At 35.5% G+C, this 13,971-nt stretch overlaps 2 protein-coding genes across 4 annotated transcripts in view; both read right to left on the bottom strand.

Moving 5' to 3' along the window:
* Positions 1-162: 162 nt before the first annotated feature.
* On the bottom strand, positions 163-10,339 carry LOC127619236 (tumor necrosis factor receptor superfamily member 9-like). 3 transcript variants are annotated; one of them, XM_052092066.1, is made up of 10 exons: positions 6,701-10,337; positions 5,429-6,628; positions 5,032-5,176; positions 3,235-3,354; positions 2,978-3,115; positions 2,805-2,877; positions 2,619-2,695; positions 2,498-2,533; positions 2,238-2,378; positions 163-1,890 (listed from the first exon to the last, which is right to left on the bottom strand). In XM_052092066.1, exons 3-10 carry the CDS (start codon positions 5,168-5,170, stop codon positions 1,760-1,762), a joined length of 855 nt encoding a protein of 284 aa, XP_051948026.1. In that variant the 5' UTR covers positions 5,171-5,176; positions 5,429-6,628; positions 6,701-10,337; the 3' UTR covers positions 163-1,759. The 3 variants fall into 3 exon arrangements, with proteins under 3 accessions (XP_051948026.1, XP_051948028.1, XP_051948025.1); XM_052092068.1 differs by having other exon boundaries at positions 2,238-2,380; positions 2,499-2,533; positions 2,623-2,695; positions 5,032-6,628; positions 6,701-10,339; XM_052092065.1 differs by having other exon boundaries at positions 5,032-6,628.
* A 230-nt stretch (positions 10,340-10,569) lies between these two features.
* LOC127619234 (segment polarity protein dishevelled homolog DVL-1-like) overlaps positions 10,570-13,971 on the bottom strand; it is a 43,043-nt gene continuing 39,641 nt past the window's right edge. Inside the window, exon 15 of the mRNA XM_052092061.1 lies at positions 10,570-12,905. Within this exon, the coding sequence (XP_051948021.1) occupies positions 12,367-12,905 (539 nt within the window). The 3' untranslated portion in view covers positions 10,570-12,366. The remainder of the gene's footprint in view (positions 12,906-13,971) is intronic.

Here is a 13,971-nt window from a genome sequence, read left to right on the forward strand (position 1 = left end):
TGAAATTAAAGAGTGATGTCTGGCCTACAGAAACAGGAATATTTACATTTTGTAAGAGAGCTGTTCTTTGACCAGGATTTAAAAAAAATAAATAAATAAAAATTGAGAATTATGAATTGTAAAAAGGATGAAACTCAGAAAAAGATTTAAAGTTACAGTTAATGTATTACAACATAACATAGAACATGACAGTTTTGTCCTGAGTTATAACAAGTTACTTCATAGGAGACATAAAAAAATTGTAAAACAGTAAAATCACATTTTGTAAAATGACACATTCACATTAAACAGGGTGACCTTGTTTGACTGTTAAAGACTGGAATGATGTCATCACATTGCTCACGCGCCAGCTGTTCCTCAACAGCACTTGTTTCTCTGGAGCCAATTATTGAACATTTTTTTTATTGAACACTGTTCTTGCATGTGTTTGCATGAGTCGCGATTTAAGAGGAACTGAAACTTGGAATTCAAGATGATTCATTCCCATTACTTTTTAAGTATTGAAGGTCATGCTACTGGTGGATAGTCCTCAAATCTGGCCATTAGGGACCTTCCTCTAAGTCACTTTATCATGCTGATAAGATACGTGTCCCTGCTTAGATCTTAGTTGGTTCAAATTCATTTTCGGACATTTACGTTGTTCTTGCAGTGCCAGAAGAATGAGTCCATAACTGGTTCGGTGACCTCCGTTCTACAAGACATTTCCCCAATAATCTAAGAAACTATTTACAGGAAATCTTACATTTACATTTTCTTGCAATGTTAGAGTTTGATTTCAGCTCACTGAAATGTTTCCCTGTAATTTAGGAATTTTTTTTACTTACAGGAAAATCCCTAACATGTGGATTCTAAGGCCCTCTGGTGAACTTAATGCTTCCATTTACTGCCAAAAGGAATTATAAAACAAACAAAAAAAAGCTGTACAACACAGTGAAGTATTTATATTCCATATACTTCCTTATGTACATACAGTAACGTTGAATGCACTAAATTGCACTTTTGTTGAGGTTAATTCCGGTTTCAACTGTAGAGCAAATGCTGACATTTATGTACTACTTCCTTCATGACAAGAACATTGTCTGACTCAGTGAGCCACATTTACCAAGAATAGTCTCTATGTTGATTCACAAATAAATTATAAAGACTAGACAAAAACACAATAATGTTGAATTAAAAACAGCCCAATTACAGGACAAATGCAAGTGCAGTAAAATATGTTCTTTCATGTAAAACCATCTCAGTGCTTTTTCCACTTGATTCCATAAATTAAATATGTGGGAGAATGAAAAAAAGTGCTGTTTTGAACAAAACCCCCCCACAACTGGGGAAGCCCACCAGGGTATTTCGGGAAGGTTTTGACTTGAAAATGTGATGCAAGTGCTAGTAGATTACACCTACTCTCGCAAAAGTGTTGACATCATCTGCTACAGGACACCTACGATACAACCTTTCATGTGCTTTTGGAGAGGCACTATAGTTCTGACATTTAAAAAAAAAGAAAAGAAAATGAAATAAAAAAATGACTGTTAGCCATTACTGTTACATACAACCTATTGAGTACTTCAGAAGGAATAACAATACCTTGGTTTAGTATGTGGGCTTTGGTCCCATTAATCAACCAGTACAGCAGCTGGAATATACAGTCGATCAATACAAGTGGTTTTTCACAATCTATCAGACTTTCGGTCTGGTAGTCTTGTTATTGTAGAATTTCCATTGAAAGAGCAAGTTAAGAAAATACAGGAGTTGTCCAATGAACTCACACTATGAGTTTAATCTCAGAGTCTTGTGTACTGATGGACTCTGAGCTGCCTCCCTGTTCCTGCTCAGGATGGTGGAAACTACAATCCTCCTGCTCCACTATCATAATCCTGGAATCCTCTAAGAGCTCTAAAAGAAAGAAATGACAAATTAAAGTTCAGCAGTAACTTAGACATATCATACCCATTCAAACTGATATTTGAACCAAGTAGATTTAGAAAAAAGATTAGATTTTCTTCTTTAATAAATATTTTTGCCAAATTATTGTAGGTCAAAAACAGTGTCTAAAAACCTATGGCAAAATCATCAATTCACACGTCTACAACATTTGCTAAAAACTGAAAATTCTGTCATCTACTGACTCTCATGACAATCTAAACTTTCACCCGATCTAAACTTTTCTATGAATGTTGTCTCATGGAAACCAAATAAGTAAACATTAGACTGGAAAAATGGACACCGCTTTTAAACAGTACCTTGGTCAGGTGAATCAGTTTTCAGGCTCTTCTCTGTTTTGTTTTGTGCCTGTACACATGCAACCACCGATGCAATGATACAGAGGACACTCAACACTGCCATCCCTCCACCAATGCCAACTGGAAGCCAGGTTATTTCAGCTAGAAAAGAAAAAACACGTGTTTGCCATTGAGAATATGAAATTCAAATGCAAATATATTAAAGTCCTATTAACTGTATCATATTCAGAATCTTATTTTATCACCTCATTTATGTTTACCTTTTTTACTGACAGGTAAGATGTGTCTTGTAGGATCTGTAACAGACACAGTGACATTAGATTCTGGGATAGATATCTGTCTCATGTTGATTGACATGCAGGTTATGTATGTTCTTCTTACCTACATCCAAATCCAATCTGCACTCATGGTCCTTTAATGCATCTCCTTTGGTCACCAAAATCTGTCCCTCTGGACAACTAGAAAAAAAGAAAAAAGTTTGTTAGGCACAAATGTCAGTTTTCTTGTCACCTAATTATAATATATGTATACATATTTAAATTCAGATCAAATGTAATTGTACGCTACCTTTCTCTCCATGGTTTGCACATACTGTGGATTCTGTCATTGAATGTTCCGTGTGAACAATTTCTGCATGATCCTGCAGGATTTTAAAAGTAAATATCAGCACACAATTTCATGCTGAACGGCTTGAGAACTTGACAAAAAGGTCAGGAATAGAGGTTAAATTCAATTCTTACGGAATTTGTCGGGCTCCTGTCCCTTCCTGCATTCCGTAACACAGAAAGAACATTCTTTGTTTCCACAACGATAACCCTTCTCACATCCGCACACAGTGTCGCTGCTGATATTGCAAGGTTTCAGCGTAAACTGTATACCTTTAAATAAATGCATTAAAAACACTCAGTGTGATGTTTAGCACGCAGCTTGTTACACTTAAGCCATTAATAATTATTAGCTAATCAAAGCTTTTTGCTGAGTTGAGCAGATCTCTTACCTATGCACTGTGTACATTTATGACAGAAAGGGCTTATAGGATCGGTTGTGTAACTGTCAGGTTCACAGGGGGTACAGAGTAATTCTGGGTCTCTTCCACATCTGTCCACCAAGCGGTTTCCTGTAATCAAAACCACAAACAAAAACGTTGAAACTTCTAACACACACAGTACAGATATGACTTCTGCACTTTAATAACTTTATACAGTGGGGTCCAAAGTCTGAGGCTACATTGAAAATCTGAATTTTTTTTTCTCATTTAAATCTGGAAATAAACGTTTTATAATTTTGACAGATTTCACAAAGAAAAGCTATGATGTACGATGAAGAAATATTGACGATTCTGATCTATTTCTTGGTCACCATGTTAACTCCTTTATTTTTTGAAAGGTCAGATCATTTGAACAAACTTGTGAAGTGAGTGCATGCTATCATTAAAGCAATGGGGGCTTACCAAATAAGAAATTGAGAAATACACAATTTTATTCAACTTTTCACTCTGATAATAATAGAAATGAAAAACAGTGTATTCAATTAGAAAAATGCAAAATATAAGCATTTTCACCCATGGTCTTAGAAATATATATCATAGTATGTCTATCTGTGGTGTCATACAAAATGTATATAAAAGTTGGGAGTTCTTTAGTGCTTTTCTAAGACAACAACATTACAATTGCTAATATAACATTACTGCTCTGATATCTTTTGTGTTATGTGGAATGATATGTCCAAAAAAGAAAACATAATTACTGTTATAATATCAACCTGTAGTGGTAGTAAGTTTGAAAATGAACATTTCAAGCAATCTTTACAGATCTTTTATTCACAAGCAGATTGCATGGCACAGTTTTGCACAATTGTGCAATGTCTTGGGACAACCCTGTGGGTGGATCTATGCATCATGATGAGAGAACTGATCATGGATTTCCCTTTGAGTGCTAACCACTTCCTTTTCATGTGGCTCTTTCAAAATCATCTTCCTTCACTTAGTCACTAATGCGTCATTTTGAATATATAGTCCTCTGTCTTACATCTTTAATTATCCTTTACAAATATGGCAAATTGTGAAACTATAACTTCCTAAAAAAAAATAATAATTTCCAAGAATATGACAGTATTGCAAATATCTAGTTAGATAACATAATCCTTTAAGAAATACTTTTTTGAATATGTACACTTTGGTATCCCATTAGAGGAACACATGATATGTTTTATAAACATTAAATGTCACATTAAATGACCCTACTTGCAACCCTGTTACCCATTCTGGCTTAGTCTTTTTAATGGTATTTATTTATTTGGTAACACTCTTTAAATAAGGTTGTATTTGTTCAAATTAGATAACTACTATAGTTAAAATATACTAACAATGAACAATACTTTCTCAACAGGTATTAATCTTGGTTAATTCAATTAAAGAACAAGTGGATTGTTATAAATTAACAAAGTTTGATAAATGCTTTAAAATTATATTATTTATTGTTAGTTCATGAGACCTAATATAATGTTGGTAAATGCATTAACAAACCTTGTGAAAACCTTGTTTTTATATTTTACGTCCATTTAGTTTTGATGTTTACTTTTCACACAAATCAGGGTTTGAATTGCATTTAGACATATCCACAATGAATTGAAAATAAAACTTTCATATATTTGGTTTGACTTACTAAACATAAGCACACTAACCATTTGTTGAAAAGGAAAAACAATCCTACATGTTTAAGAACCCTGATTGTACCCTAGTAGTGGAAAGTGCCATTAGAATAAGTCATGTTAATTGTTTATAAGTATGTTGTACCTGGCTTGCATTTTGTGCAGCAGACATCTTGTAGAATAGTCAGACTCCAGGCATCACAGCCAGTGTTAGCACCTTCACTATAGGGCTCTAGACTGGCAAAGAGCAAGATAAAACACAGTCTCTGGACAGCTACCAGCATGTCTCCCTATAGAAAAAATAAAACAATTGACCAACTAAATAAAAAAGTAAATCTAAATGAATTAATATTAATATGTTAATAATATAATAATTTCCAATATATACTTAAGTCAATTTACAGTGCATATCAATCTTTCCATACACATTTATAGAAATGCAAAAGCAAAATATTTAAATGCAGCGTAACATTTTTAATACGTTAAAATAATTAAAATAGGATTCAGATCAATGAATTGAGCACAAATATATAATCACTTACTTGTGTTTTCAGTGTAGTGGTCGTGACTCAAAGGAAACACGCACTATGATGAGAATTTCCAATCGCTCAAGATTTAAAGATCACACAAATCTCATTTGCTGACGTCAAATTGGGCGTGTTTTGAGAGAAAACTTTTTTTTCTCCGACCTACACTCATGTCAGAAACATGTAACTGCATTAACACCAACCGCTGAGCTATAGCGACACTGTAAACTCCGCATTATGCTCTCTCTCTCTCTCTCTCTCTCTCTCTCTCTCTCTCTCTCTCTCTCTCTCTCTCTCTCTCTCTCTCTCTCTCTCTCTCTCTCTCTCTCTCTCTCTCTCTCTCTCTCTCTCTTCTATAGGTTACTTCTCTCTGTTAACCTGTTCTCTTTATTTGTATCAACCTTAGTGGCCGCGTGTGCGTTTCCTCACACTTATCTCGCGCTTTGTGTTGTTTAGATATGACGGATTAAAGAACATTTCAAAACAGGAAAAAATAAGGTTCTGTTTGATGCTGATGTGAACGGTAAACTATGAATGCTTAATGGTAAACTTTATGACAGACAGACAGACAGACAGACAGACAGACAGACAGACAGATAGATAGATAGATAGATAGATAGATAGATAGATAGATAGATAGATAGATAGACAGACAGACAGACAGATAGATAGATAGACAGACAGACAGACAGACAGACAGTCGGTAGATAGATAGATAGATAGATAGATAGATAGACAGACAGACAGACAGACAGACAGACAGACGGTAGATAGATAGACAAACAGACAGACAGATAGATAGATAGATAGATAGATAGATAGATAGACAGACAGACAGACAGTCGGTAAATAGATAGATAGATAGACAGACAGACGGTATATAGATAGACAAACAGACAGATAGATAGATAGATAGATAGATAGATAGATAGATAGATAGACAGATAGATAGATAGATAGATAGATAGATAGATAGATAGACAGACAGACAGACAGTCAGTAGATAGATAGATAGATAGATAGATAGATAGATAGATAGATAGATAGATAGATAGATAGATAGATAGACAGACAGACAGTTAGTAGATATATAGATAGATAGACAGACAGACAGACACTGGCCAAATGACTCCTCAGCATCACCTAATACCATGTCAACTCTGTGGCACAATGTAGCAATTATGACTTCCTGGCCAAATGACTCCTCAGCATCACCTAACACCCTGTGATCTCTGTGGCACAATGTAGCAATTATGACTTCCTGGCCAAATGACTCCTCAGCATCACCTAACACCCTGTGATCTCTGTGGCACAATGTAGCAATTATAACTTCCTCATATTTTTGTGTTTATATTTCCTTTCTTTTGGCAATAACCTAAGTTTCCTTAATTTTCAAAAATCAGGTGCTTACCAAGTCATCGTCCCAGTACATGACTCCAAGCTTCTTGTGATTTTTACGCAGAGAAAAATACCCAAACAAAAGACATTTATGTTATCATTCAGTCATTAAGTTTACTTGAAAGAACAATGAAATTGTTTTGAACATAAAAGGTCAATTTTTACAAGACTCATTGTGTACCCTAACCTTTGAGCGATGCAAAACTTGACAAACAAAGCTATATTTAAAAGAATCCGGACAACCTGAAGTCATGCCAGTGCCTATCTACTTGAATGGGGAAAGACCAAAATTTAAAAAAATGGTTGGTCAAGATTACGATCAAAGAACACATTTCAAATCAGCAGTAAAATCTGACAACACTGGAATCATAAATTGTGCATCTTTACCTCATATAACACTAAAAAACGAAATTTCCCCACTTGTATAGCTAATACCGAAGCACGTTCTAGAGTTGATTGACAGGTGATGTCTTATGTCTATAAGGTGACTGGCTCTTTTAACTGTAAGGTGGGACTCCTTTCTATTTCTCTTGATCATGGGCGCTCAGAGCTTCTTGGTAATAGAAGTGGCCCATCTCTGCTAAATAATCTCTGACTGTAATCTCAAATTCCATGATGTGCTAAGGCGTAGCTACTCTATTTCAGTTTACTTATCAAGGCATTTGCATGTTAAAACTTTTTAAAACCACATGTCATCATCGGTGAGTATGTAACCAAGATTTTTGCCATTTTTAAAGAAAAGAAGGGACAAGTCAGAATTCATCTTTGTAGTAGTCAACATTATGTTACAAAAGCTGTCAATTGACCTTAGCTTGAATTGAACTCAGAATATTCCTTTAACAACTTATTATCCATGGAATGGGTACCATGGATGCTCTTGAGAGACTAAGTGGATGTAACCAATCTTCAACTTACCTGAGAAGAGTTCCATTACATTTCAATGGGATATAGCTTAGCAGCAAATTAGCTTGCTTGTGGCAGCCTCACAATTTTCTACCACTGAGCTAACAAAATACTTGAAGTTACTCAATAAGAGGGACTGTCTCCATAATTTATATAAAGTAGCATTTAATTTAAACATCCACAATTGGCAAAATCCAATAATGCATCTTTCATTGTCTCACTGAATCACTCATGAGTATCATCAATATTTTGTCTCTATAGAATCTACAGTAAACACTCTGTGTATCATTTACAGACATCAGCTCTTGAGCAATGACTGACTAACTGAAAAGCTAAGAATAAGGATCTGTATACTATATATTCAGTAGTATCATTTTACTACACTATTATGTCATAATAAACTGAAATAGGAACTTGGCAATCTTCTGCCTCATCCTCCTACAATTGCCACATCACACACTCCCACACTGACCTTTTCATTGGAAGGTTAAATTACATTGTCTACCCACACCAATAGTGTCATTTTCAACTCTACTCCCTCCAAGAATCATTTTAAGTGGTCATACGAAGCATAAGAAACATAAGTCAGTCTAAGCATCACACTCAGCACTTTAAAATGGTGTAAAAGGGAAGACGCAAAGATAAAAGATAAACATCTGTGCATGTCACACCAACTATCACACAGCACGTTTTTTTCCACTACACACTTTTCCTCTCTTTTAAGAGATAAGCATGTTTCTATGAAGCAAACAGAATCGAGGGGCTAAGGGTTATTAGCGACAGCAGATCTGTCACTTCCTGCCACTGAGAAGACTGTAGTGGTGCATCAAAGCTAAAGCAGGGTCCACACCACACTCATGCAAATCTCTTACACACAGCAGGGAAAACACTTCTGTGCATATGCCAGTAATTGACTCAGACTGGTGGGTTAGACTTATTATCATTCTCACTGTCTTAAAAGAAAAGTTTTCACATTTTGTGAGGAGGTACAGATGTTAGCATACACAGTATGTTTTTAAATAAAGTTGTTATTAATGTATAATTACCATATTTGTAAGTTTGAAGCGTTGAGATGCCTTTAGTTATTCAGAATGTTTTTTATGATTAATTTTCCACAAGTTGTGAACCACAAAATAGATAAGGGAGACCGCGGCTAGTTTTCACACAGTAAGTTTTTCTCGAGCACAAGGTTCTGAGTCAGAAGTAAATAATTACAATAATAATAATTACAGTGTCTTATTTGTTGTGAAATCTTCAAAACTATGATTAAAATATGACCATCTTGATGAATAAACAAGTGATCACATTAAAATCACACTACACCAATCAGCCACAATATTAAAACTACCTGCCTAATATTGTGTAGGTCCCCCTCGTGTCGCCAAAACAGCCCTAACCCGCATCTCAGTATAGCATTCTGAGATGATATTCTTCTCATTACAATTGTACAGAGCGGTTATCTGAGTTACTGTAGACTTTGTCAGGTCAAACCAGTCTGGCCATTCTCTGCTGACCTCTCAACAAGGCATTTCTGTCCACACAACTGCCGCTCACTGGATGTTTTTTGTTTTTGGCACCATTCTGAGAAGATTCTAGAGTCTGTTGTGTGTGAAAATTCCAGGAGATCAGCAGTTACAGAAATACTCAAACCAGCCCATCTGGCACCAACAATCATGCCACGGCCTAAATCACTGAGATCACATTTTTTCCCCATTATGATGGTTATATGAATATTAACTGAAGCTCCTGACCTGTATCTGCATAATTTTATGCACTGCACTGCTGCCACAAAATTGGCTGATTAGATAATCGCATGCAGTAGATGTACAGTAGGGTTGTACAGTTTACCGGTACTAATGAAGTACTGTGATACCAAAAAAGCTGAAACTGTACGATATCATCTTGTTGCTAATATCGGTACCCTATTACATAATGCTGTAATTAGCAAAATTATATGAGATGTGCCAAATTTGAGATGAAATCAATGATTATTTGAAAATAAAATAAAAAACCTCTGGATATGGCAAAGTGTGATCATTAAACAGCAGATGGATGTAGTTTAATTAAATAGGGAACAGGGCAGCACGTGACAGAATAAACAAGATGCTCTGTCATATGATTCACACACACACGCAACACTCACTACTGGTGCTTAATTTTCATGCAGTGTGTTTAGAGTATAATCGGCTGTTAACACTTAAATGAACTCCTTGCGTGCAGCTCGGATATTTCAGCTCGAGAGTCGCGACGGGAGTATCCCAGCATTAATGGGAAGCTTGATATAACTAACCTGAAAAACAGGAAGAAGTCAAAGGTCTGTCAAAATAAAAGTCCCGCTAACATGAAAGCCCTATTCAAATGGATGTGTGAAATTGAAGAAAGAAAAATATAACTAATGTAATATTCCAAAAGTAGCAATAATTTAATTAAGTAGCAATAATACCCATAATAACAATTAAGTATTATTAAATGGTTATACTATTATTATTATTAATATTATTATCATCTGTAAGCAATATCATAAACGCAAGCAGCCTTGTGTCACAGGTAATCAGATATTTTTCATTAATGTTTTCCTTAATACTGTGAAGCTCTGTTGTACAGCATTTTATTTTACCAAAAATAAAATTGCAATTTGTTGTAAAAAATAAATAAATAAATTTTTCTGCATTACATATTAAATGTTTTAATTAAATGATATAATCAAATGGAGTTTAATCAAATTGATACATACAGTTTTAATAATAAAAAATAAATAATATATATATATATATTTTTTTATTTTATTATTATTAAAACTGTCATATGAAAAACAAGCTTTAATACAAATAAAAATTCACAACAATGTCTGACCACTTCTTAATACATCAATTTTATTTTCTCAGTTTTATATATATATGTATGTATATATATAATTATTATTATTATTATCATATTTACAATTTATTATCCCTCTTTTGTGAAGCAATAATAAAGAAAACAGTTTTCATTGCAGTCAGCACTTCATTCTAAAGGGTCCAGCAGTTACATTTCAAAAGTGCTTGATGAATTAATCGAACAATGTAATTCTTGAATTTTATGGCAGATAGGCCAGTGAATGGAACAGAATATTATGAACAAAGACAAACTGTATGTTTTTGGACAACATTTCACTGATTTATCAGTAAGCTTCACCATAACAACAAATAATGTCCTCCATATGAAAATTTTTTTTTTTTTATAAAACAAAGAACACTGATTGCCAAGGGACTTTGGTTAGCCCATTTGCCAGTTTTCAGATCATAATATCATCTATGATTTTACTTACAGGTCCTACTACCATTCTAATCATAGATTACTGCATTAACTGTACAGTGACGTTCTTGTGGTAAATAATAAGACAACTGGTGGCGTCTGAACAGTCAATTATGTAATCCTCATATATACTGTTTATGTTCTAAAAGCACCTGTTTATTATGGTTAAAAATGTACGGTGTACATTTAGAGTCTAAGGGGCCGTTCACACAGAATGTGTTTTTGCATATTTCAACTATATTTCTATGTAAACATGCGAAAAACGGACAGACTATTTTTTCAGTGTCTCTCGCAGGATTGCCATGTTCTTTAGATACCTTGTCAATTTAAAAAGAACATTAACTGTTAAAAATGTGTCTATAGTCACCTGCATTCTGTTCTATTTGTTGCACTGCATCTAGGTGTTTTAGTGCAAGAACCTGCTTGGTCTGAACGGCTGGACATCTGATATGATGGACATTTTATGCAACATTTGGCAACCATAATTTTAACATTTACAACTGTCCAAGTATTAAGAATACAAAAGATTGATTTACTGATAGCTTAACTGGCTATCACGCTACTCTTCAACTTAAAGGTGAAGTGTGTAAATCTTTCAATCTATCCTAGCATAAGCAGAAACAAGTAAGCCTTTCGTAAACGAATTCCCCTGAAAAGTGTAAACAATGTAGTGCTATCAAAATTGCTCTGATTATTTGTATATCCCAACCAGCCACTGCAACACTGTCTCAACCAATGGCATGAGTTTAGGGTGGGCTATCTGTTTGACCAACCTATGGTAGATAGGGGGAGTGTTTGGGAAACCTGTTTAAAAACCTGTCACCTAACCCTAACCCCTTTTTGCAATTCTGCTTGGTGACACAAGTTGCGCAAAAATGACACACTTTAATTAAATCGCAGGGACAATACATTCAGCAATGTTAAGGTATGTCAACTGTCATTATGATTGTCATTCACTGGACAAAAGAATAAATGCAAAGTCGAATGCAATTGTGTAAGAAAATACCTCATCCAGAGCATGAATATATATATAAACAACTGACTGTTTAAAGAGTTGTCTGGCTTGAAATGTGTGCAAAATGCAGAGCAGCAGAAGCATAATGTTAAAAGCTTATTAGTTTTGTTATTTTGTGCTGCTTCTGCAGTATTGTAGTTTTTGTGTCAGAGTCTAACTCAACTCTGCAGTTGTGCTTTTTTAGTGTCCTTCACTGATTTCAATATCATTGGATGGACATTAATAGATTTAAAATGGGCTGTCAGTTACATTCTCAGTGCAGGGATCATCAGTAGCAAAACATCAAGAAGCAAATTGCAGTAAGTAGGCCTTGTGCTCTGAAAATGTTAAAGGAAATCTCCTGTCACATAATATCAACAAAAAATTCACAAGGATTGCCCATAGCATGTTGAAAAGACTGCCGACTAGCCGTAAGTTCTGGGGGTACATTTCCTAACTCCCGGATGGGTGGAGCCCCAGGTGGGCCGATGTTTGCTGCCGTGTTGGGGGCAAGGTGAGCTAGGCAGTACGGAGGAGGGAGACCCGGTGGGCCATAGGAAGAGGAGTGACTTCTCTCACTGTAGGCACATGACAAATGACTGGGTTGCACAAAAGGGGCGTGGCTGTATGAGAAGGAGGTGTGGCTATGCTGGGAGATGCTGTGGCACTGGCCGTGGCTGTACCCGGAGTGAGCGTAGCTATGGCCCGAGTGGGGCTTACTGACAGCTGAGTGGGTGTGGCTTTGATGACTTAGCTGACTGGGTGCCCTCTCACCACGCCTTCCAACCCACATGACCAGTTCTGATTCGCTGACCACACAGCATGGTGCCATATGGTCCTTCTCTCGAGGCGAGGGTCTTCGTCCTTTCCCGGCACTGGGGTTGGAGCCACTGCTTCTGCTACCTAATGGGAGGGAATGAAAAAATAAATGGGTTTATTATAGATAGTGTAAGTATTAATAGTTTCCTTCAAATGGACACCACGACCATCTAGCCAGTTCACAACATCAACAAATGATCAAAAGATATCCTTGATAATTTTCCTTATAGAGGCAGTTATGTGTTTTAAAGGAATAGGTTACCCAAAAATGAAAATGATCTCATTATTTATTCATTTTTCCTTTCCACAAAAGGATAAATGTAAAGAATCTTCACGCAGATCTTTTCCATTCAACAACAGTTCATAGTGACCACGTCTGTTAGTCTCCAAAAAGGACAAAAGCACCACAATGTACCATAAATGTAGCCCATATGATTAGTGTGCAGTAATTTATATGTCTTTTGAAGTCATCCTATTGCTTTGTGTGAGGAACGGCTGAAAGGCTAATCTACAGTCAGATGGTTATTATCGCAGATTACCGCATTATCTGCCTTGTAACACTTGTTTATTTTGCGAAAATGATCAACTAATTTTCTATCTTATTACATGGCTACCTATCTACCAAATAAATAATTAAATGGACATGAAATATGAATGTGAGTTGAAATTACGTTATGTGAGAAGAAAGAGACTGTAGAGTCACAAGAAACTGGAGACTTGAGTTTAAAGTATTTTATTAGCTTTCTTGTAGAGAACACAATGTAATACAAGAAGTAGGAAAGATGGCTTGGAATCCCATGATGACCGGTGAAATTTCACTTTATCCCGAAATGTGCCATTATTATTTAGTAATATCAGACCGTTGGTTGTCATGATTGTCCAATCAGAATAGAGTAATCTATTAACAATCATTGAGCCAGTGAGTTGTGAACAAATTGTTCAGTCCGATATGTGAACTGCATCAATTGGTTCATTGAAAAGAACTGTCAATATTCCGGTCACAGCAGTCAACAGTTCACAGTTGGGGAAGATTATCAGTGAATAATAAGAATGTCACAAAATATTGATATTTCGTCATGTTATTTTCTTGATATGTTTTTGAGGCAGCGATATACCTGTATAAGCCACATTTTAATTGGAGGCCTAATTT

Source organism: Xyrauchen texanus, chromosome 25, assembly GCF_025860055.1.
Source record: "Xyrauchen texanus isolate HMW12.3.18 chromosome 25, RBS_HiC_50CHRs, whole genome shotgun sequence".
NCBI classification, from domain to species: domain Eukaryota; kingdom Metazoa; phylum Chordata; class Actinopteri; order Cypriniformes; family Catostomidae; genus Xyrauchen; species Xyrauchen texanus.

Excerpts from the sequence above, each read along its gene's own strand:
- LOC127619236 (XM_052092066.1), bottom strand. The coding sequence starts at position 5,170 with ATGCTGGTAGCTGTCCAGAGACTGTGTTTTATCTTGCTCTTTGCCAGT. Across the intron at positions 2,379-2,497 it reads CTTACCTGTCAGTAAAAAAG|CTGAAATAACCTGGCTTCCA; the intron begins GTAAACATAAAT and ends TTTCTTTTCTAG. Across the intron at positions 1,891-2,237 it reads AACTGATTCACCTGACCAAG|AGCTCTTAGAGGATTCCAGG; the intron begins GTACTGTTTAAA and ends TCTTTCTTTTAG.